Genomic DNA, 25144 nt, shown 5'->3' on the forward strand with positions numbered 1-25144 from the left:
CATTCCAAAGGACAGGGCTCGGTGACAGCACAGTAGCTGAAACCAAAAGGGAGGGCTCTTGAATTAATTAACTGGAAATGAGTCTTGTCAATGTTTGGAGAGGCAGAAGGGGTGAAAAGAGACTGCTAGAATTAATCACAGTGAGAACCTACTTTGACTGCCTGCCAGAGTTCAGGAAGCCCAAGGAGAGGAGGGAGGAGAGGAGCAAAGCTGCCTGCCATCTGAGGGGGCGCGGAATCCAAGCAAACGGCCAGGCTTTGCCAAGGAAGGGCGGTGCCCTCAGAGCTTTATTATCTGCTGCCACAGTATGCACAAGGTGACACTAACACACATTCTACGCGGGGACAAGGGAGGCCAGACAGCTACGAGTAATGCAAAGAAAAGGGGGAAGTTGAGGACTCTGATGGTGGCTGACGCCACTGAACTCTGCTACCGACAAGACCAGAGTTCCCAGGTTCACACTTACACATCTTCAAACACTTGCAGTTTCACGTATCGTGGAGAGGAACATCCACAAGTCAGACTCTGAAAATTCAGATGATTGGATGGAGAGTTCTTTCACTAAGGAAAAAGAAACACAATCAAAGATATAACAAGTCTATTTACAAGAACTAACAAAGGAAAGACAGGCAGCATTTGGACAATGATCATAATCCACAGGGATAAACCCCGCAGCATCGCGTTCAGATGGCACAAGGGGCTTCCTGTTCTTTAACGGCAGTGAATGTTAGCCATCTTTTAAAGAAAACGCTTAATTTCTGCCAGAAACTTTCTTTAGAGATGTATAAATTTCAATCTACTTTTTATATTTCTCCTCCAAAGCAAGTTTGAAATTTTAACTTTTAAGAAAACAGCAACATAAAGGCTGAACCAAAGTGGTCTGCAGCTCTACTTGGGGCTCTCTGGCAACCGGGTCAGAGACCTCCCTCCTCACCAAGGACCTTGTGGTGCCAAGGTCCTGGGGCATAGGAACAGCTGTCTATAACTACATGGAGGGCAGCTCACATGCGGCCACTTACCGGCGGGGGGTTGTCACAAGTGGACTTCAGAATCAGCTTCTCCCCCCTCTTCTCAACTTCAAAGCCCATCTTCTTCAGCAGGGATGTGTCCGCCAGCCCCTGCTCCTCCATCTTTGCAATCAAATCTTGGTTCTGGCTGTTGTCCTCAGTGAGGTTGCGGACAGCGTATACCACCCACTGCGTCAGAACTGGAGCCGAGTGAAGGAATATGGTACCAGGCTTTGCTGTTGTGTAAGTGCACATGAAAGCTGGTGGGGAGTGGACAGCACAAGCACCCTGCCACCACAGGCACCTACAACCCTCCTGGAACACGTGGCCAGGACACACCACTGGGATATACAGCCGGGCATGTGACCAGGACATGCAGCCAGAACACACAGTTACGAGGTGCAACCAGAACACGTGACCAGGACACAAATCCCAAGTGGAAAAAGGAGAAGACGACAGAACAGGTACATGTGCACATGTGCCCAGCAAGTGTGACGTCCAGGTGGCACCTGGAGGTGCCCACTCAGGAGGGATGAATGAGTGCATGAGGAAGCAAAGGCTCAGAGCAGAGGGCTGAGGTTCATGAACCCTAGAACACACGGGCCTCAGGCAGGTGCATATGCGCACGCACACACACACTTGCACACACACACTCACACACACACACACCTTTGTTGGTAGTTACGCTGAGTCACTAGGTAAAGAAGACTCCTACAGACCTGGCCACAGAGACACCTGGTCAGAGTCAGACAGGAAAACCATCCTGCTTAAAGTAAGCCCTGTTATCAGTAGGAACTGATTTGGAGGAGTGACTGTGGAATTTCCTTCCTTTGGTGTTTTGGAGACTAGACGCCCTCAAGGACTTGCTGGATTTAGTTTAAACACTCCTGCTCTCGAAAGCTAATGCTCGGTGTCCTACACCCTGAAGTGAGCACAGCTCGGAAGATGCAGATGAAAGTTTCTCTTTGTTGCCAACAAATAGAAATTCAATGAACCTTTACGTAATGACCTTGTATGATGAAAGCACCCACTTGACTTGCCAAGGAATCTGGTTCGGTGGCCAGGAGCTGCGCAGCCCTCAAGACAGCACACGGCTACCACATGTCTTTCTATAACAGACCCTGGGGAGACAGCTCTAGGGACCTGTTTTCAGTGGTAGAACCAGAGACACATAAGAGACTGTCAATGAGCTTGCCCAGTGGGCCTGAATCCTGGTCCAAAGGGAATGACAAAGAACCTGGGGTGGAATCCTAGTTTTTCCAAGGAAAGAGGCCTCCCTGCTGGTGATCAGAGAGGCTCAGGAAAGCAAGGCCTTCCTGGCGGGGGGGGGGTTTACTAGGTGGGTCCATTGAGGTCCCTCCAAAGAACGGGCATGTCTGTGTTGGGAAAGGAACCTGGCAGCGAGGGAGTGGAGCCTCCCCAGCCCAGAGACAAGGCTTCCATGGTCACAAAACCAGCAGCTCCTTCTGTAGTATTTAAGGGGGAAAAAAATCCAACTCTTTTCTCTCTGGTTCAATAATTTCATAGAAAATAGAAAAGCTGAACTCCTCTACTGCAGTCAGACCACTGAGATGTTGGGAGCAGAGGCAGCTGCAGGCTGAGGAGAATCTCTGGGTTTTAAAAGGTCACTTTACCTAGTCCCTTGAGCCAACCCAAGATGATCTGCATCCCTGCCGAGCCCCACCTGACCTGTTGGATCACAGCCCTTTCCCTGGCTGCCTCTCCTGGCTCCTCCACACAGGCTGAGCTCATGTTTGAGGGCCTGTGGTCTGGACACAGAGCTGGTGCAAAGCAGAGGCCCAGCCAGTGACTGTAAAGTGCATGACCCGAAGGCCATTGAAGGTTCGTCACTGAAACCACTGTGGGTATAAATGACTGACCTTCTCCAGATGGGACAGGATACGGCTGCTGGTGCCCTCCGGATGCTGATCCCATACTTAGTCACCACTTTAGTAGGAAATGTTCTCCACTGGCCATTTGTCTATTCTCCTTCATAATAAAGCCCGGGTCCTTTACAAGGTTGCTCCCCCCCACCCCCAGATAGAATCTATATAAACATTTAAATACACATGGTCTAAATTGAATCTTCTCCTCTTTTCTGCAATCACCAAATCTCAATTTTGTGCTATTATAGAAAATAAAAATAATGTTCCCAGGTGTCAGATACTTGCAACATGTGAATAAGCTTCTGAGCAAATTATCTGCTTTATCAACCTCTGCACTCAGGACAACACCGTCACTATGCACATTGGTTTCCTCACTTTCTGTCGAAAAAGGGGTATATTTAGGTAACAAAATGTGTAAGACCAAAAGGTTTGGGTTCATGCACGTAACTAACCAGAAATGACACAAACAAAACATTTTCTTCTTTCTGAAACTTACTGGTTCTTCACAAAGTATAATTGAAAACAGGCAAAAGGAGCTTCCCTCAATGCTCTGAGCTGCTGAAACTGAGGGCTGGCTGGCTAAGTGGCAGAGGAGCGACACCAGCAGGGCCATGGCCAGTGACAGATGCAGAGGCTGTGGAGAAGGGTGCTATCACCCAGAGCCGTGTGTCACAAACCACCTCCACTACAGGGCAGACCAGCCACGTCCCCAGACGGGGCTCACCTGTTCCCCTCCCTGCAAGCTGGGGTGAGTGCCCCTCCTCCTGCAAGTGTCCCTCAGAGTCCCAGCACTCTGCTATACAGCTTGGGTTAGAAGCTCCTGCCATGGATTCCAGAGCATTCTTTCAGCAGTTAATGCCACGCTGTGCTGCACTAATGTGCCCTGTGCCTGCGAGCTCCAGCAGGAGCCACACCTAATTCCCTTCCACAGCACAACACCCTGTCCAGGTCTAGTTCCTGGCTCACAGTGACAAGCTCAATTCGCGTCTGTGGAAATCATGTAAGCTACGACTACTTGTCGGGATTTCTCCTCTGCCCTCATGCCTGTGAACCGCTTGAGACAAGACTGCTGTCTTATCCGCCTGCCTGTCCTCTGCCCCAGTATGACGCCAGGAAGCCCGCACAGCAGTGCCAAAGGCCAGCTGTCCCCCTCCATTCCCACAGAAGGGCTGTGGCGGCACATAGCACTACACTGGTTGTGCTCTGCCCTCTGGTTCTGAGTGGTTCCCGAGTCGGGGCTCTGGAGGACTGAGTCAGAAGAAGCTAATGCCACTGAGGCAAGAAATGAAAGGTCCAAGATGAGCAACCCCAGAATTCCCCTGCGGAGGGCAAGAGGGAGCTCCTCTATCACATTCTGTGAAAACACTTGTTAGTATGGTATTTATCCTCAATTCATCCTTAAAATGCTGGGTAGTTCGTTTCTGCAGAAGAGAAGGATGTGGCGCCCACCGTCTATGTAAGGGAAAAGGGGCACAGAAGAATGTGGCGGAGAACCGCAGATCACAGCTGGGTCTTCAGTGTCCCAGGACAAGTTACCTGGCATGCAGGGCCTTGCGGAAGCAGCACCAAGACCAGGAGAAAGGCACCTCTCCCAGACCCTGCTGCCAGCACAAGGAGTGGAGGGGTGGGGTGGGGGCACAGACTGCCCTGGAGCAGCCCCTCAGGACCCCGAATCCACAGAAGAACAGCAGCAAGCCCAGCACTGGCCACTTCAGGCCGTGATGCCCTCTCTGGAGCCAACGCTGTCCACCTTCTGTCCTAAGGAGGACTTCACCTGATCAGAGTCCCGGGAACCACTTGCTGTCCCGGGCAGCAGGTAAAAACCATTGCTTCCCCAGTGAGCATGGCCAGCCAGGGGCCCTCCACCTGTAGAGCATGCGGCGCAAGGGTCCTGTGGCTTGTCCCAACTTCCAATGGGAACGTCTGGGCTCTACTATTCAGGACTTCAGACATATTGAAAAGCACAAAATCTATGTTTTATAGTTGTTCCTTTCAGAAAATTAAAAAGGTTTTTATTAGGTCTTGTTTCTTTTTAATGTATTTCTATTCTTAAACTGATACATAAAAAACAAAAATTATAGGAAACTATAGGAACCATGTGAGATTTAAAAAAAAATTGTACTTGTAGATTGACAGAATGGCTTTATTTCATTTATTTTTACGTGTTGCTCATCATCAAACCCAGACAGAGCCAGGCAAGCACTTTGCCTCTTGAGCTACATGTTACAGCCCCAGCCCCACGTGAGGTCTTGATACACGTACACTGTGTAATGTTTAAATAAGGACAAACGCACGGATCTCCTCACATGCTTGCTGTTTCTTCGTGGTGACAGCTCTTTACAACATGCCACGCACCACAGTTCCCCGTCATCACCCACTGGCCACTGAACCAGACTTCTTACTTCAGCTAACTACAACTCAGTCCCCATTCATCAAAATAAAAACAATAACATTTTGCAAAATTTGAGTTGAAAAGAGAGTAAACCCAGCCCTAGGAGGTGGGGAGCACAGCCCTGGGGTGCGAGTCTGTGGTGCGGTGTGCTCCCACCTTGTGGGAGCCTGGGCAGCCAGCAGACCCAGACTGCACTAAGTGCTACAGGGAGATTAAAGAAAGTCCCAGTTAATGTTCACACGGCCCTCTTGTTCCCTCTCTAAAGAGACAGGGAACAAGAAAGAGTGAGGGGAAAATTAAACACCTTCTAAAGTCTCTAATCCCACCAACACTTGAAGTGCGCTATTGTGTGCCTGGCTCTGGAGAGAGCTTCTGGCGTCTCTGCAGCTACTACCAGTAGACGGCTGGAGCCTGCCTGTTGCACAACTGCCTCCAGAGAGCTGCACCCAGCACCGCAGGGAAGGCTTGCAGGGCTGCACCCTGAGGGCACCCGGTCCACAGGGAGCAAGGTGGCACCAAGCACTGTGAAGCTGCTGACCAGCGAGTGAAAGGAGTAGCCAAGAACACCTGCACTGAGGCGGTGATCCTCCCAGATACCTGCCGCTGGTCCAGGAGTCAGTGCGAGCCGACACCTTGCACCTGTAAGGTGATGAGGCATTAGGAGGGCAGAAAAATGCAGGCTGAGAAAGGAGCCTCCGTAGAGAGGCTCATGACCAGCACAGCACCGACAGCAGATTCACAAGCCAAACGCAACTTTTAAAGTAGTGAGAGTGAGTCAAAAGGCTAGACCTGCCTAATGAGAATCCTTCCTGTAACCACGGGCCACCTGTTTGGGAGTCAGGGAAGTCAGCACTACTTGAAGTCCTGGAGAGACAGAGCACAGCGCAGGCCAACACTGTCCAGGAGGCTGCTGAGAAAGGGCTACAAAGGCTGGCCGCTAACTAAAGCCACTTCTTTGTATTTCATTTAGTTTCATGTATTTTGTTGATTGGAAAACTCAAAATAATAATACTAATGAAAACTGTTTGAAATTCAAACTTTAGGGTCCACAAAAAGAGTATTGGGGCCATGGCCAGGAACACTTAACTGCATAAGTGGAGCAGATGTGGAGACAGACCGTGGGAATCACTGGCCAAAGGCACCTGCCACATGGCCTGCAACTCTGGCCTAGAGCACAGAGGCCTTAAAACACTGGTTGAATGAATAAATAAATGCACTATTGAGGACTAGGGTTGGAAAAAACCTACATTATTTAAATGAAAACAATTTAAATATGTTAAAAATTTTTGACTTTTCAGGCTATAAATGTACTTTATGCAATCTGTATAATAAATATATATACTTCATACATATTAAATTTTACTTTTGATATATGTTTAAAAACCATTTTTAGACAACACGCCCTTGAAGGCAAGGGACCTTGTGGTGTGTAACTTCTCAGGACACGCTACGGGGCAGAGAGCAGGGTGGAGCCCTCGCTGAGCTGGTGTGTGAGAGTACCACATAAACCCTCCTCATTAGGCCTCTACATACAGCTGGGCCACTTCCTGCCTGATGTAAAAGGTTTCTTAAGACGGTGAATGGCAGCCCCCTGACATATGCAAACAGGTATCCGTGCAGACTATGGCAAAACTGAGGCAAATGTTTTGAGGATGCAGGAGTAGTTCAGTTTTAAACTGGTTCTGAAAGTACCTTACACGAGCAAAACCCAAATACGCCAATTTCCATCATCCAAAGGGGAAAATGGCAGGGGCTGCGGCAGTGCAACTGCAAGGCTCCCCAGATAGAGCCCCCCGCCACACACACAGGCAAGCCCAGACCTACTCCAGGCACCTCCTGAGGCACTGCTGCTGATGCTGGGGGAAGAGGGACCTGTCAGAGCCAGGTGGGGCCAGACAGGATGGAGATTCGGGAAGGAGCCTCCCCCAGGTCAGGCCCCTGCAGCCCTCAGGGATGATGCTGTGCTTACTGGAGGACAGATGGCTGTACTTCCCCTCCTCTGTGACCAACTGGGTTTAGCTCCACACTCTTCCCATTCAGAAAATTGAAGCGGGAGCTTCCCAACCTACACCCTCCAGGGCTCCGTGCGATGCTGGAATGGTATGTCTGAGGACCGTGGCAAACCACCCCTTCCGGCTCCCGCTTCCTGCCCTAGGGCTCCCTCTGTGGACCCAAGGGAACATCTGTGCTTCAAGGGTCTCTGTGCAGCGCTGCATGCATTCTCCCATGATTTGCAGGCTGTCTTGTCTCAACAGCTTGACAAACCGAGGCGGCACCCGCCAACTCACTCTATAATGACCTGCTCACAGCCAGAGCTGAAACTGGTAAAAAACAAAACAAAACCAAACAAAAACCCCATGAATAGAGGAGGGTAGGGAAGCAGATAATTGCTAGATTTGTAAATCACAGGTCACGATATGAAGAACAGACTAGCACTTGCACTTAAATACCACAAAGACACACAGTTCCATTTTGCTGAGGAAAATGGTCACCTCGTAACGCTACTGCTCTGAAGGAGATGGAGCATCACGGGGAGCAGTATGAAGGCCCTGAGGAGCCCTGTGGAACCTTCCTGGACCACACAGCACCCACCGTCACAAGAGGAACTGCTCTGTGTGCACAAACCAAGGGGCAGGCCACACTCGCTGTGCTCAGTGGGCACAGCTAAGGATCCCCAAAGGGACTTTGAAAGGAGACTAGATGCTTTCCGTGCGCGCGCGTGTGTCCGTTTCTCCACCACTGAGCTGCGAGACCTGCCCTAGACATCCCCTCTTTCGCGGGCCTCTTCCCTGAAGTCCAAATGTCTTTCCACCTTAGGAAGCGTCCCCTTCCCAGGCAGCCTCACCCGGGGCAGGGTGAAGGACCAGATCACCTCCATCCTCTGCCCACTCTGCCCTCTGCCAGTCCAAGTGCACAGGGCCCAGCATCTAGGACAAGAGCAAAGCCAGGGCCTGTGCAGCTGGCCGTGAAGTCACAGGCAGACCACGTTCCCCTCTCTGGCCTGAGAGTCACCACTCGCCCTTCCCACTCCAAAGTTGCGGCGGCTGGGCGGGGGCCACGCTCACAGGTACCTTGCATCCGCAGGGTTTGGGCGGTGAAGGATCCTATGGCTCTGAAACTAATTTTGTATATGACACAGGCTCTGGAACCATTTTACGAACCACTTCAAAGCCAATGTGGGTGAAGCAGTCACGGCCTGGCACCAGCATCACACTACAGGTTTCAGGGTCAGAAAAGCCAACACCACTTCTAACTCAACCCACACCAAAGGGTTCTGAGGCCACAGATAGTCCCATCTGTATTCGGGGCAGCACTCTAATGTCACTTCTGAGACTCTACAAGGGCTACTGCATGCAGCAGTTTAACAAAGTGCCTGACTTGTGTGGAGCACATAGCAGTGCTTTGACACGTGGCCCTGAGCATGGGCTCTGGAGTCCACCGGGGCGCCCCACTCTCCTGCACACTCCCTGCCTGCTGCAGCCTCCTCGCATGCACAATAGGAGCGCTCTGATAACGTGCCCTAGGTCCTGGCTGGGTCTGCAGATAAGGGGTCCTCCTTCAGCTCCTCTACTAGATACAGGCTGTGAGATGCTGTTTAATAAACTCTTGTGGCCTTCACGTGTGCTTGGGAGACAGTCTGGGAAACAGTCAGCTTCTTGAAAGAACAAGAGTTCAGATCCATGACCCCGTCAGCAAGGCAGGGTTGAGCTTAGCTGCTTGTCGATGGAGGAACTTGAGGAGCCAGGGGACAGGGCAGAAACCCTGGGAAGCTCGAGGCCCTGCCCTCCAGGTAAAGAGGGTGTTTGCAAGAGCCTGGCACTCTGAAAACAAGAAGCCACCAGACAACAAATTGGTTCAACCAATTGGAACCATTCAAAGCATAGGGCCCTCTGGGTGCACTCACAGCTTCACAGGGCGCTCCCCATGTGCACAGAGACTGCAACAAACCATCAGCTTGTCACATAGAAATCCAACAGAAAACCCGAGTGACAGGTCCAATCGCAGCAGCAACCATCCCCATGACAGTATGCTTGCAGCCATCCTATGCACCCACGGAAGGCACTCAGCTGGAGTACCCTCATCCTGCAGAGGAGAGCAGCTTCTCTATGGCCACTAACATGCAGTGGTGCAGTTGGGCCTGGGCATGGGCAGTCGGCTCCAGCATCGCATTCCTCGCAGCCCGGCCACACTGCTCCCAAGCCTCTTCACTGCTCACAGAGGACCAGATGAGCCCCCTGGAGGGACACAGCAGTCCTTCCTCCTGTCATTGAGGTGGTGAACTTCTAAGACCTGCCTGGAAATCAAGGAAAGGAATGGCGGGATGCGGGAGGCCTCCCTTTCTCTCCAAACAACTCCCAGGAAATGAGCTGCAGACACCACTGATGACTACCTCTGCAAATACCTTTGCAACTAGCTAACAGAACCACAGCTCAAACTGAAATGAAAAATTGGAGTAGAAAAAGCAAGTAATCCCATCTAAATTATAGGAGATTAGTGTTGGTCTAGCACTAATGTCATTTCAGAATTAATAAAGTATAGCCAAGGGTCAAAAACAGTGCTGAGCTACAGAGGATTAAACGAAGAACACCAACAATGCGGAGCTTCTGGCAGATTTCAGAACGGACAAGACGCAGCAGGCATCGACGAGTCAGGAGCTCTTCCTGTACAGCCAGGTGCCTGGCACCTCCTGTGCTTGGGGATGTCACTAGTCCCTGTGCTGGTCTGCTCCAGGGTAACCACAGCCAAGCTGCCTTGCCTCTCTTCTGGCACCAATCAGTGGCCCTAGGAAGTCACTGTCCTGCGAGGGGTGGCCCCGGTTTGCACAGGCAGAGGTATGCAGAGGCATCCTGTCCCTCCCCCAGGAGCCATGCAGACAGACACAGCAGGGCAGCTTTCTTCTAGGCTGTCTGCTTCCACTTCTGTCAGGAAGGAACATCTCAAGAGAGGTGTGCAGCCTGGCTTCTCTCCCCACGGAGACTAGATCTCCCTCTCCAGGGGAAGAGCACTGCTGGGTCCATTTTAAAGCCAGGCAGCCTGCAGCAGGAATTTATAATGGGTAAATAATTCCAACTTTAACTGGAATCAAGCCAATACACTTTAGACTATTTCAAAGCCATGCTGGTTGTGGTGGTGACATTAAGTTCTTAAAGTCTTCCTTGATATATGTCTTTCTTTGAAAAATTCTAAAAATACAGAATAGAATTCATCCAGTTCCAAAAACTTAACACTTTAACGTGTTTTTCCTCTTCTCCGAACAATAATGCCTCTTGATCTTTACAAGTCACATCAAGGGATTTAGATATACACAGAAACCCAACTGGGGCTGGATGCAGCTCAGGGTACAGCACTTGCCTTGCGGGTGCCAGGCTCTGGCTGCGCACGAGCACGCGCGCGCACGCACACACACACAGTTCGTCATACATTTGGATGTCTCTTGAGAATGTGACCATGGTCTAGTCACTCATTTAACAACCACGAAGGCTTTGTGCTCAAGGCTGGGAGCCCAAGTGACATGACCCTCCAGGTCCCGCCCTCGAGGAGTTCATACGTCAGGGCAGAGGCAGCGGGTAAACAACACAATCAGCCACAGTGACAGGCTGAAGAGAGCCTGCAGAACTGCACAGGGCACAGGCAGCAGGGCAGGGCTCCCTGGGAGCTGAGTCCAGAGGAGAAGCAGTCATGGTGCACCTGAGGAAGTGGTGCAGGCAGAGAAGCCGCCCGAGGGGAAGCCTGTGGCAGAGGCCAAGGTGTGAAGAGGCAGAGTGGGTCTGCCAGGTCTTCTGGGGACCATTAGGATGCTGACGCCAGCACAAACCCTCAAAGAGCTGGGGGGGGGTGGTGGTGGTGGTGGTGCAAACGGGGCCTTGGTGGCAGGAGGAAGGCTGGGCAGTGAGGCCCGGCTGGCTCCATCCCGACTGCCTTTCGTAAGTTGCTCCAAGTTGGGTGATCTGTGCAACCTCATGCAGGAAGCTTCTCCACTTGGAAGCATGGCCAGGTCGCACATCAGAATGACATGAGGGGATGTGTCCCAGGCCTTGCACCGGACTGGGTACAAGCCCTGGGCAGGCTTCCTTCCAAGCAGCAGGCTCCTGTACTGGCCCGTGACTTCACACCTCCTTGCCTCAGTTCCTCGTTCATAAAATGGGAGGCAGACAATAAGATGGTGGGATACAGTGACTGACAGTTTGGGGAAGAGATCAAGTTCTTGGGCTGTGGGGACAGCAGAGCTGAGTGAGGTTCAAACTACACTACCATTCCTGCTGTCAACCACCCAGGGGCCTTGGCACCTACAAAACTGAGGTCAAAACACTATTTCATTTGATGGTCAGCAAGATTAATGAATCACAATGCCTGGCACGACAATAAATGCCAGCAGCTATCGGTAAATACACAAAAATGGTGGGTTCCTTTTTCCCCCCCTAAAGACCTGCAGAAATCTGCTTGTGCACAGACCCTGACAAGGTTCTGAGTGAGGTGCGGCTGCTACCTGCCTCTCTTTCAAAGTCATACTGTGGTAAAACACGAATCTTGCCATGGTAACCGTCCCCTGTGCACAGTCATTCACACACGCTGTGTACCCATCCCACTGCCTGTCTGTACAATGCTTTCCATCTGGTAACATGGAAGCTCTCTGCCCACCAACCAGCAAGTTCCCTCTCCCGCTACCCCAACCCAGCCCAGTGCCAGACTCCACTCTGCCTCCACATCCAGCACTCCAAGAACCTCTGGTGACTGCTCATTTCACTGAGCACGTGCCCAGGGAGTCAAGGTCCATTCGCACGGTGGCCTATAGCAGGGTTCTCTCCCTCCTCGAGGTTGGGAACACTCTACTGGACAGATGGACCACATTTTGATCATGCCCTCATCCTCCGTGGACACTTATTTCACATTCTGGCTCTTCTGAACAATAGTTCTATGAACACAGACATACAAATTTCTCTTCCGGACAGGGTTTTCGATTCTTTGGAGCATGCACCTCAACATGCAAGAGCTGCATCATGTGGTGATTCTGTGTTTGAACCTGAGGAACCATCACACTGTTTTCCACAACAGCTGTACATTCATTCCCATCAGCAGTGCAACCAAGAGCCATTTTTCCAACATCCTTATCAAAAGTTTTTAAAATAATTGCCATGCTAATGGCTATGAGGTGGTATCTAATGGTAGTTTTGATGTTTATTTCCCCAATGATTAGTGAAGCTGAGTATCCACCTCTTTGTGGGCTTCCTGGTCATCTGTGCATCATCTTCGAGGAAGTGTCTGTTCAAGTCCTTTGCCTATTTTGGAATCAGGTTGGTTGTTTTCTATTGTTGCTATTAAGTTTTAGGAGTTTTCTATAAATTCTGGATATTAATGCCCTATCAGATACATGCTTTGCAAACATTTTCTCCTATTCTTTACCTATTTATTCTGATGATAATGTCTTTTGAGGCAGAAAGTTTTAAATTTCCATGCAGGTCAGCTATCCTTTTGTCACCTGCGTCTCTGGTGTCAGAACCAAGAAGTCATCACCAAACTGAATGCTGTGAAGCTTTGGCCCTGTTCTCTTCTGAGCTGCACAATGTTAGGTTTTACATTTAGGTCTTTGATTGCTATAGTTTTGTGTTACACTGTAAAATTGGGAAATGTGTATTCCAGAGCTGTTCTTCTTATATGTTCTTTGGCTGATGGAATCCAAAGGATTCCAAATGAGTTTCAGGGTGGGCTTTTTTTTTTTTTTTAAAGAGAGAGTGAGAGAGGAGAGAGAGAGAGAGAGAGAGAGAGAGAGAGAGAGAGAGAGAGAGAGAATTTTTTTTTTTAATATTTATTTTTTAGTTCTTGGCGGACACAACATCTTTGTTGGTATGTGGTGCTGAGGATCGAACCCGGGCCGCACGCATGCCAGGCGAGCGCGCTACCGCTTGAGCCACATCCCCAGCCCCTCAGGGTGGGCTTTTCTATTTCTGCAATAACTTCACTAGGATATTGACATGGATTGCAGTGAATCTGGAGACTGCTTTTGGAAGTACTGATACCTTTAACAATATTAAAATTTCCAACCTAAGAACATGGGATACACCTCCAAACAAATTGTTTATGTCCAGTTTAAATTCATCACCCCCCTACCCCTCCCCAGTACTGGGAGTTTTCATTGTACAAATCTTTCACCTCCTTGGTTAAATTAATTCCTAAGTATTTCATTACTTTTTTAAAAATATTTTTTTAGTTGTAGATGGACACAGTACCTTTATTTATTCTTATGTGGTGCTAAGGATCGAACCCAGTGCCTCACATGTGCAAGGTACACTGAACCCCAGCCCCTTCATTACTTTTGATGTTATTTTAAATGGAGTCACATAATTTCCTTTTTAGATTGCTCATTAGTACATAAACACCTGATTTTTGTACTGACTTTGTATCATGCTACTTTGCTGAATTCACTTATTAGTTCTAACAGTATTTACATGTAGAAAATCCTACATACAAGACCATATGATCTGTGAATAGAAACAGTTATGCTTCTTCCTTTTGTTGTACTGTATTTCTAGTTTCTTCACAGGGAGTTGTGTTTCCTTTTTTTTAAATCATGAAAGGGTATTACATTCTGTCAAATGCTTCTTTCTGCATCAATAGAAATGATCACGTAACATTTCCCCTTTACTCTGCTACTGCTGGTTTTTTGATGCTGAACCTGCTTGGCCTCCAAGAGTGGCCCAGCTGGTTATGGTTATGATGGACAGTCATGCTGGTGAATCCAGTTTGCCTGTGTTTTGTTGAGGATCTCTGTGTTGATATTCATAAGAGATACTGGTCTAAAGTTTTCTTTTAATGTAGTATCTTTAGCTTTCCTATCAGGGTAAAGTTGACCTTACAAAACAAGCTTTTTAAAAGTTTTCCCTCCTCTTCAAGTGTTGTAAAAAAGTTTGAGAACGACTGATATTAATCCTTTGAATGTTGGGTAGAATTCACTATCAGGTCCTGGGTTTTTCTTTACTGATACACTTTTAGTTACTGATTCAATCTCCTTACTGGTTTTAAGTCTATTCAGATTTTCCATTTCTCTGCAATTTTGTTTGGGCAGAATTTCACTCTCTAGGAATCTGCCCATTTCATCTAAGTTTTCCAATCTGTTGTGCTCATAACCATTTTTATTTCTATAGAATCAGTAGTAATGCTCCCATTTCATTTCTTCAAGTTGATCAATTCTGTTGTTCTTTTAAAAGAACCAACTGTGGTTTCATAATTTTCTGTTTTTTTTTTTTCAATTTAAATATTTAGATTTTGTTTACCTCTTAACCTGTTTTATCTCTGTTCTAATCTTCATCTTCCCTGTTAACTCTGGGTTTAGTTTATTCTTTTTCTACTTCCTTTCCACAAATTGTAAAGTTAGGCTATTGATTTTGGGATAATTTTTTTAATGTAAATGTGTATAGCTATCCACTTCTCCCCCAGCACTGCTTTAGCTATGTTCTCTAAGTTCGAGTAAGTTGCTTTCATCAATCTGTATTTTCCAATTTCCCTCTGATTTCTTTTCTGACCTATTTACTAAGAGTTTCCCAAATTGAAGAGTTTCATTTTGTGGCTGATTTCTAACTTCATCCCATGGGCTCAAGGTGACACTGTGCATGTGGCCTAATGCATGGTCCATGCTCTGAAAATGCCCCAGGTGCACATGCGAAGAACACATGAGCTATTGCTGCTGGCAGGGTGTTCTGTGTGCGTCTGCAGACCTAGCTGTTTCACTTCTCTGCTCCCTTACTCGCCCCTGTCTGGTTGTCCTATCCATTATCGAAATTGGGGCATTGAAATCTCCAGCCATGATTTTAACACCATGTATTCTTCCTTCAGTTTTGTTAAGTTTTGGTTCAGCACGTTTTGGAAGTTGTGAAGTCTGTAAACACTCATGCCTGTACGCTTTGTGCTGCACTGACTTATGCAACACAGCATGTCCTCCTGGGCGTCCCGTAGGCTTTCTCAAGTCTCCCGGGTGGCGGGAGCTGCCCTGCTCTCAGCAGTCCTCACTAGCTGCACTTGTACCATCTGTTTCCACCCTTCAATTTTAGCCCCGTTGGTCTGTGGAGCTAAACTGAGTCCCTTGTAGACAGCACACAGCTGGATTATGTTTTTATTCATTGTGTTCACCTCTGTCTTTTGATCATCCCAGCTACACTTCCAGTAATTATGGTAAGAAAGGGTTTACGAGTGTCCTTCTTCTCAGATATCTATATGACTCTCAGCTTTTTGACCCTTGCTTCTGGTGTTACTACCTTCTATTGTGTTCAGTTCATTTTTTATAGTGACATGTTTAAACACAGCTTTTTAATTTGTGGTTACCATGGGGATCACACTTAACATTCTGGGGTGACAACATTCAAATTTGAATTTATACCAGTTTAACTTCAATGACATACAATGACTCTGCTCCTTTACAGCTCTGTCCCCAACCCTTTTGTTTTTTCCCCCTTCTGTTAACGTCATAAAATTATATCTCGATACATTGTGTTCTCTCAAATATATACTAATATATTTAGTATTTCTTAATATACTAACAATTCTTTGAAATGTATCAGTTCCTTAAATCATGTAGAAAGCAAAATGTGCAATTCTAACCCACTGCTACAATGGCACCAGCTCTTCCAATTACCCATCTCTTTACCTGTATCCAGGCCATTCGTCCCGCACACAGCTTGGAGTTCCGCTAGTGACTCCTGCCTCCTCCTGCAGCAGTCCGCTCAACACTTCTCACTGGGCTGGGCTGGGCAGGGCAGGGCCGGGTCCCAAACTCCCTCAGGTTTTGTCCCTCCTAAGTGCTCTCTCCCTCTGAAGGACTGTCTGGGCAGCTCCAGGATTGCCGGTTGCCAGTTCTGTTCTCGTGGCACTCTGAACACACAAGGCCAGCCCCTGCCTCCTGGTCTTCCAAGTTCCTTCCTGAGGAGAGACCCCGCTGAGCACACTCCTGAGTCACTCCTCCCTTGGGCGTTTAGGATTCTCTGTCTTCCCAGTCTGACTCCATGTCTCTGTCAAGCTCCTTTTACTTGGAGTTCACTAAGTTTCGTAGACACTCACATTCAGGGAAGTTCTCAGCCCCCGTTTCTGTCCCTCCCCTGCGCTGGGCAGAGCCACTGCTCTGCTGGAGGGCTTTCCACTGCCCCTCCAGCTCTGAGCGCTGCTTTGTTGTTGTTTTTTTAACGTTCAGCTGGGATTCAGCTGTGGATGACACGACACCTTTATTTATTTCTATGTGGTGTGGGGCGAGCTCCCCCCTGCCTCGCCCGGCCCTGCCTTTCACTTTGCTCGTGGCGTTTTCCGCCTTTCTCCACAGTCCCTTCAGTTCCCTAATATCCTTCAGACCCTGTTTTAAAGCCTCAGTCCAGCAGTTAGTCCTTCTGTCTTTGGGCTTATGTTTTTCCTTTGAATAGGCTGCAGTGATCGTTTCTTTTATGTCTTCTGATGGTTTCTTGGTGTTCCAATCTGAACATTTGAATCTCACCCTATGGTAACTTCCCGTGTCTGCTGCACTCACTGGGCTTGGTGTTCCAGGGAACTGCTCAGGCTGTCTCACTGGCAAAGGTCGGCTCAAGGTGGCAACTTAAGATCTCAGTTGTTCTCTGAATTTTGCCTTTACCTACAGGTCCATGGTCACTTTCTAATTTTCCCTGTACATACAGTTGTTTTTCAATGTCCTTTCTTTAATGTCTGGGTCTCAAAAGAGGAAAACAAAATTAAATAAGGGGACGCACTGTTCCTTTAAGCTTCTGGAAGTCACTTCAGCCAGAGGGAGCAGGAGGTTCAAGAGCCAAGGCCTCCACCTCTATACTGAGCCTCCACGGCCCAGAGCCTGATGTCAAGCTTTGGAGGACAGGTCCCAGGTGTCCGGAGCACAGACACCTTTCTGCTCCCCGACCTGCTCTCAGGAGCCTTTGCGCACACAGCGGCGTGCCACAGATCTAGGGCAAGGAGCTGCTGAAAGTGACCAAAGCAACCTAACCGCTTTACCTCCTAAGCCTCTTCTGTGTGTGGCCGGCCTTCATTCAAGTCCACAGCTCCACTGGTCTGACTGAAGAATTTAGATGGCGGAGGCTTAAGGGAGCCTGGCAGGGCTCTGCTTCTTGACCTGGGTGCTATTTACATGAAATTTACCTTAGAATGATATGCAAACTGCACCTATGCATTAACTTCACTTTTCTATACCCATATTACGTTTCAGAATAAGCACAAATAATCCTTTTTAAATTAGAGGAATGACTGAATTGGGACTTGGAGCGTGACAGGGATTTGCCAGAGCAGCTCACAGATTCTACCCAGTAGACAGCACCCAGCAATAGCTCCCGACACTAGCACCCTATGCCCCAGAAAGGCAGCATGTTCCCAGCTCAGGTACCTGCCTTATTGTATGGTCCCTTTTCTACATCAGAAACCCAGCAGGGTGAAGCTGGGAATTTTCACAGTCACTGATTTTCTGCAAACCCATCAGGACTTCCTGGTGCTTCCTAATTACACGCAGAAGACACCTCTTAAGAGCTGCACGGGTTCCTACAGGGCTCCAGGAGAGGAACAGCTGAGTGCCTTAGATTGATATTGACTTTAATATCTCCCCAAAACTGAAGAATGTTTTGATTTCCTACAGGCTTTTCCAACCTTTAACCAGAATATGCAGATCTTGATCAGAAGTGAACAGTCATTGTTCTGTGAGCCGTTGTGAGAACATAAGCTTACACTAATTTTCAGAACTAAAGACAAGATTCTCTTGCAAAAGCACTTTTTTTTAAAAAAAAAAAATATGTTTTTAGTTATACATGGGCACAATATCTTCTTTTGGTTTATTTTTACGTGGTGCTGAGGATCGAGCCCTGGGTCTCACACGTGAGAGGCGAGTGCTCAACCGCTGAGCCACAACCCCAGCCCGCAAAAGCACTCTTGACACACACACTCCATGAACTGGCCAGAGTGCAGGGTTGGGGCCCTGTCCCCAGGGGTGTCCACCTCCTTCCTTGCCTTCTTGGCAGCTACCAGCTTGGGAGACTCCCACAGTACAGGCCTGCTTCCACTGTGCTGTTACCATGAAGCACACACCTGTCTACGCCCGCGCCAACTTTCCAGGCAGCTCACACAACCTACTGCCCCTGTTGCATGGTAACAGGCTGACTGCTCAGCATGGCCAGGATCAGAAGCCACATTGGCAATGCCTGCTGCCATGGGGTCACAGTCTACTGTCTCTGCCTCTAAGATGTCCAGACCCAAGGATGGTGAGAGTTGAAAAGGTGAGCATAGTAGAAGCCATCTTCACTTCTACATTTTAAACCTCTGTCCAATGAAGGAATGACATGCATCCATTAAAGCCCAGGAAGAGAATGCCCTAAGCAAGGAGAGGTGTGCACTTCTCACAAGACAGTCAACTTCAGACAGAGAGGCAGAACTCTGGATTCCCTTCAAGTTCCTCAGAGCTGCTCACCAGAAGAGGTTCGAATTCTGCGGTGAGCCAGGCCCTTGTTCATTGTGCTGCTGACCCTCAGCACCATCTGGTAAGTGGTGTTTAATGACTCACTTCTCCAATCAGACTGTGGCCAGGGGTGGCACCTTCCTTAACTCAGTGGCCCCTGGGTGTGACACTCATAGAGTCTTTATAATTTACTCGAAAGGAATTAATGAGTGCCTGCTTATTAAGGCCCAGAAAGGATCAGACCCGACAGAGTTCTTTCTTTTTTTAATGTGTTGGTCCTAGAATAGTCATTGTAGAATACAAGATGGCTAAGAATAATGATTTCAAAATAAAACCGTCGAGGAGTTACTACTGAGCCATGCTGAGCAGCTACGACACACCTCTGTTCTGAGCACACCTGTCTCTGTTGTATTTGACTAAGGTCACTTTAGGCAAAAATTCCAACAGTTGGTCAGGGTTACTTGCTAACATTTCCCTTTGCCAAACTTCAGCTACCCAATTTATAAAATCGATCGTTTTATGTGACAGTGTCTTGTAAGTATGGTAATTCCAAAAGTTATTTATTAATTTCCTAAACATATCTCCAAATCACTGTTCATGATAAAGAAAATTAATGCAAAAAAGAAAAACTGGCCAATAACTACCTTGATCAGAAAACAGATCAAGGGCTGGGGGCGCAGCTCGGGGGAGAGTGCTTGCCCAGCTTGTGAGATGCCCTGGCTCCGGTCCCAGCAATTAGGGAGGCAGGGGAGACACAGGTGTCCTAGTGCTTTGTAAGCACAGCAAGTGGCCAGGGGCTCCTGCGGTGTGCAGTGGAGCCCCTCGCTCCACCCTGTGCACCAGCTCCTCCAAGGCCAGCCTCACCTTGGGGACTGCTATGTCCAGACAGCTGCCCAGGCGACTGTAAAACACCATGGCTGCACCCCAGCTACGGCCACCTGGGGACAAGGGAGTGCCATGGCTGTGGGCACTAAGCAGGTTTCAGGAGTAGTAAGTGGGCGCTGGATGCTGAGGTGGACAGTGCAGGCAGCCTGCGAGGGTCAGGGTCCGAAGGACTACTTTATGGCCTCATCTTGAAAGTCAGGTATAAAATTTCGAAAACACAGTCGAGCACTCCCTCTACTGTGCTGAGCTCCTCGAACCAATAAACGCCACAGAAACGGTGCACAGGAGGCCACTGCAGACACACTGGGAAAATGACTTTGAAAACAGTTTCTAATTAAAAATACTTCCTTAGGACAGTAAATTTACCACTGCAAGACAATCAAGGAGACATTATCTTGAGTGGATTTCCAGTGTGCTTTCATTAAAATTCAGACTATGCAATTTTTAAGAAAGCAAGCAAGCTGGGGATGCATCCCATCAAAGACATCAGACTGCAATGTCAGCTATGTCACTCAGTTACAAGGAGCAGATCCTTCAGGACATGAACTAAGGCAATAAATTGTGCAAAGGTTGTTTTCAAATAAATTTCATGATGGCCCTTCAGACATAAAGTAACCACTTAACCACTGAGCAATGAACTCCAGAAAGCACGATGTCATGTCAAAGCCAGGGAGCAGCTTTGTGCCAATCTGTGCACAGGCATCTGCCTGACCTGCCCAGGCGGGTGACAACGAAGGTGAGGCAGCTGTCCCCCTGACTGAGCATGTGCCCACAGCCTGCCACCTCTGAAAGATGTGCTCCTGGTGCAGGGGAACCAGGCAGAGTGCACGCTGACCCCAGAGCCGGGGAGTGAAGAGAGCAAAGGAAGGGCTGTGCAGGACCACCACGGCCTGAGGTGAAGTGGAAGGATGCTAACCAGGCTGCCACGGGTCACTGTGGAGGCCATTTCAGACATGCAGGTTGCACACCTATCTGTACACAGCAGAGATTCTCAGTGAGTCTAGAGATGTAGGAAAATGAGGAGCCCAAACTGAAAGCTAAGAGCCACTCAGTGGGTGCACACACCCCATGGTGCTCCCCTACCAGGACAGAAGGAAGGCTATGGGCAATGGCGTCCTTTCCGAGTGGCGGGCCCTTGGAAGCAGAGTCAGCACACCTGCTCGCTGCCTTCCTACAGGGTGGCTTCCACCACCCCATGGACTTGCCTCCTGAGTGCCACTGGTTTGCTTTCAGGGGACAGAAAGATTTCACTTACACACTATCTCCGATCACAGTAGGCGACGGTAAAAGAGAATCAATCTGTAGCATTAAAAAAAAAAAAAAAAAAAAAAATCCATGGAAGCCACACCAGAAAGTTTAGGATTTTAAAGCAAAACAGTATCAACAGGTTATCTAGTTTATAATTTGCGTCAGTTCAACACTGAGCAAGCATTGAGTGTTTACAGATGCATAACCCTGAGGATGCAGGGATCAACTGAGGAGTCCTTCCATCCAAAGAAGAAAAGACTGACTCCAAAAGAAAGATTTCCTAAGACCATTTGCGATGGCCCCAGAAAGGATGGGTGAGCGCCTGGCTGTGCGCGGTTGTGGACGGCCCTCACAAACCACACCGGATCTAGGCATTGGCATCAGCCTGCGGGAGTGAATGCGTCTTGACAGCCTCTGCCTGGCACTGCATGGCAGGCTCAGTCACAAGCCAGGTGTCCATCAAGAAGAGCTCAGAACAAGCCGTGTTTCTATGTTTATTCTAAAATAACTGTCTTGCCAAGATGTGGCACTCTCATCCAGAAAAGCTGGCTTCAAAACACACGTGGGGGTCCCACGTGGGGGCAGCACTCAGAGTAGAGGAGCAAAGAGACACAGGGATAGAGTGCATGCACTGTCAGTGTGCACCCTGAGTCCTCGAGGGCACTTGTACACAAACCGCATGCCGAAGGCCATCTGCTCCCTTCACCTGTGTTACCATTTAGATATGAGGTGTTCCCCAAAAGCTAATGTGAGGGACAATGAGACAAAGCTCAGAAATGATTTGATTGTCATCCATGGATTAAACCAACAGTTCTGACTGGTAGAAGGCAGAGCCGCAGGTCCCCCGCCCCTTGTGGATGTGATGGAGGGAAAGGCCCTCCTCTTCCTCTGGACTGTGGCCTGTGCTGTGCCGTGTGGACCTGCTCCTGACTCTCCAGGAGTCCCTCCACTGACCCATAGGCTTCCTCATGAGGTGAGCAGCTGTGGCAGGACTTGTATAAGAATACACATGGCCCTTTATAAACACCATGACACTTCGGTCACCACAGCCAGCTGGCAGGCAAAGCATTGACCATGCAGAGGTCACCTGAGGTGCTCCAGGGTCAACAAGTGACCAAGCTTGATCTGGGGCTGTCTGCCTGTATAGATGCCCTTATTACTAGGCCAGCGACCTTGGCTCAGGTCAGAGGAAAAGGCTGTTGAGCACTATTCCTGCAAACTCTCAGCTTGTGGGGTGGATTCTATGCAAATTAATTTTATTTTCTTACAAATGAAGTCCTTCAATATAAAAAAGAACAAGAAGAGAAAAACAAAAACCAAGAAAACCCATTTGGGCTCTCCATCCTTATCCTGCCTCATCCCCCCAATAAAAAAAAATATAAAGAAACCCACATCAAGGATGACTGATCAAAACAGATCAAAAAAGAATGAAAGAAAAACATTTCAAATAAAGTTCAGCTGTTTCTATTTGGAAACAACAACAAAAAAATCCCACTTGCCACAATAAACTGACAAATAAGAAATCGACTCTGTGGTGACGAAGCTGGAATTTTCCGATGGCACTGGCTCCTCTGTCATTACTGTGGGTGACCCAAAGTGAGTAGGGCGAGTGAACAGCTGGGCATTGCCTGCGCTCCCGGCCCTGAAACAGGAGCACCCCGGGCAGGCCTCCAGAGACAGGCTCCCCCCACCCCAACCGGAAAGCCCATCGCTCCCCACCTGAGTGCTGCCAGCGCTGCTTAGACAGGCCGACTCCCCATTCCTCGCCCTGGGGGACAAGAAAGGCCATCTTGTGTAGCCTTGCCTGCATATTTCCCAAGGAAACAGATGGCTATCCAACCTCAGGCCCCGTTGCCTTCCACAGAAAACGCTCAGGCTCCTGGACAGGGCAGTCGCTCCACCCCCCCCCCCACGTCTCGGGTGCACCCACTCACACAGAGGTTCAGTCAACAAGAGTCACGAGAAGGGTGGAGCACAGCCTTACAGTTTGGATGTGAGGTGTCCCCCAAGGCTAACGTGTGCGACAATGCCAGGACGTGCAGAGGTGGAAGGAGTGGGCAGAGAACCAGCCTCACCCTGCACTGAGTGGGTGATGTGGGTGGTAACTGTAGGTGGCTGGGTGGGGCCCAAGGAGAAGGGTGCTGGGGATGGCCTTGTCTTTTGCCAGGCTGAGAGGAGATGTGTCTCCCCGCTTGAGGACATGATTGTCATCCTGAGCTGCTGTCTTCCACCACACTCTTCCACCATGATCTTCTACCTCATCTAGGGCCCAGAACAATGGAACCGACTGTCCATGGACTGTGGGCTCGGAACCTGTGAGCCCCAAATAAACTTTCCTTCTTCCAAAATTGTTCTTATCAGGTCTTTTGTTCACAGCAGCAAAAAAGCTGACTAAAACATACGCCCAGAGGCTGGAGTTGTAGCTCAGTGGTGCAGCCCTTGTCTCCCACGTGTGAGGCCCTGGGTTCCATCCTCAGCACCACATAAAAATAACAAAGATATTGTGTCCACCTACAAATAAAAAAACATAAACACACACACTCGCCCCAAATAACTATTGCTTCTTAACACAAACTATTGAAACTAAAGCTCAATTAAAATATGACTGGTGTCAATTATCGGAATGGGCTTAAGCAAACAAATTCAAAATAATATCAATACCCGAGTAATACTTAATCCACAAAACAAAGAACCCATGGGAGAAACTCCTCTTGAGCTTATACCTTCTCCCCAATACACACGTGAACATGTGCATATGGAGAACCCCGCCGCGGTGACGCTGTAGCTGGGAGAATTACAAAGGAGGAACATGGAGGGTAACTCCAGGCTGCGGCCCTAAGCAACCACAGGGACAGAGCCTCCCCTCATCAGCTGAGAGGGAGGGGACGGTTTTCAGGCAAGATGTTGCTTAACCTTGGGCCTGCTGATGTGGGAATGTGTGCAAGACACCACGCAAACACACGCAGGGAGTTAGGTACACAGGTCTGACACCTGAGGACAGGCCTGCTCTAGAGTTAGGAGCACAGATAACATTCAGAACTATGGCAACACTTAGGACAGAGCTCCATGTCACCACCATCACTGGTACCAGTCTGGTCCCAGCCCCAACAGCCTCTCTGGAAGTCACTCTGCAACTCTCAAGGCCCAGGTGAGTGTCACTACACTGAAGGAGTGAAGGAATACGTGGTAGGGTTACTTGGGGGAGAAATCAGAGTGAGGGGGAGCTCTTGGCTCCAGAGTACCTAGACCCCCTCCAGGGCTCCAGAGTACTTAGGGACCCTTCAGCAATTAAGTGGCACAGAAGAGGAAGCAACAGAGGACATGCCTGTGAGACAAGAACACAGACAAAAACCAGAACGAGAGAGGGAGTCTCAGGAAGGCCAAGAGAAAAGCAGCAGTATAGGGAGCAGAGGGGAGGACAGGCGACGAATCCCAGCCCACAGCTCATCAGCACGAGGACTCCATCACTCCCAGGAACAACAGAGACAACAAGGAGGAGAACACACCGGCAACATGTGAGGAGGACAGAGAGCTTCTGCCTAGAATACACAGGAGCCGCCAAGACAGCAGGAGAGAACCCGGGGCACAAAAATGCAGGAGGCTTTCCCTGGCACCCTGACATGCATGTGTGCAAACACACACACACACACACACACACACACACACACACACACAATTAAACACCAACACACAGTTTAGAAGATGCTGGCTTGTATGAATGGTGGGTGAGAGAAAGTGGGGATATGAGTCTTCACCACTGTTGGAGGTGACAGAGTGGCACCCAAGAGATGAGGCTCAAATCACAACAGATCACCTTAGAAGGTGATCTACCAGGAAACCTCAATAAAATACCACTAGAGAGACAAGAGAGAGTAAACGGAATGTGTCCTGGGGGGAGCAGAGGCACTGCTCCCTCACGACATGTTTTTGGCAATTATAAAAAGCCAGGTAAATGCATTACTTCCATGAATAAAAACAAAAGAGGAACAGGGGGGCAAAGCATGGTTGGAGGTGAGAAGTAACAGGGAGTCACTAGGCAGCTCAGGACGCTGCTGTGAGCAGGACAGAGAGACTGTGTGGAAAGCTGTGTGTGGCTGCCCTGGGGGGGTCGCCCAGTATGATCCATGAGCCTTTGTGCAGGTTCCAGGCCCGCCCTGGCTGCATCGCCCTGTGACACTGCCCCACCCTGCTCTCCATGCTCTGGACTTCAGGATTTATCTCACCTTAGTACACACATGACATGTGACACGACATCAAGAAAGTGTAAATACAACTCCAAGGAATCATTCGACACATCTGGTGGTCA

At 48.9% G+C, this 25144-nt stretch overlaps 1 protein-coding gene across 1 annotated transcript in view; it reads right to left on the minus strand.

Annotated features, from left to right (window-relative positions):
* Positions 1-270: 270 nt before the first annotated feature.
* Atxn10 (ataxin 10) overlaps positions 271-25144 on the minus strand; it is a 144113-nt gene continuing 119239 nt past the window's right edge. Inside the window, exons 11-12 of the mRNA XM_026394290.2 lie at positions 1020-1207; positions 271-561 (exon numbers count right to left, since the gene is read on the minus strand). Of these exons, the coding sequence (XP_026250075.2) occupies positions 559-561; positions 1020-1207 (191 nt within the window). The 3' untranslated portion in view covers positions 271-558. The remainder of the gene's footprint in view (positions 562-1019; positions 1208-25144) is intronic.

Source organism: Urocitellus parryii, chromosome 5 (assembly GCF_045843805.1).
Source record: "Urocitellus parryii isolate mUroPar1 chromosome 5, mUroPar1.hap1, whole genome shotgun sequence".
In the NCBI taxonomy this organism is placed as follows: domain Eukaryota; kingdom Metazoa; phylum Chordata; class Mammalia; order Rodentia; family Sciuridae; genus Urocitellus; species Urocitellus parryii.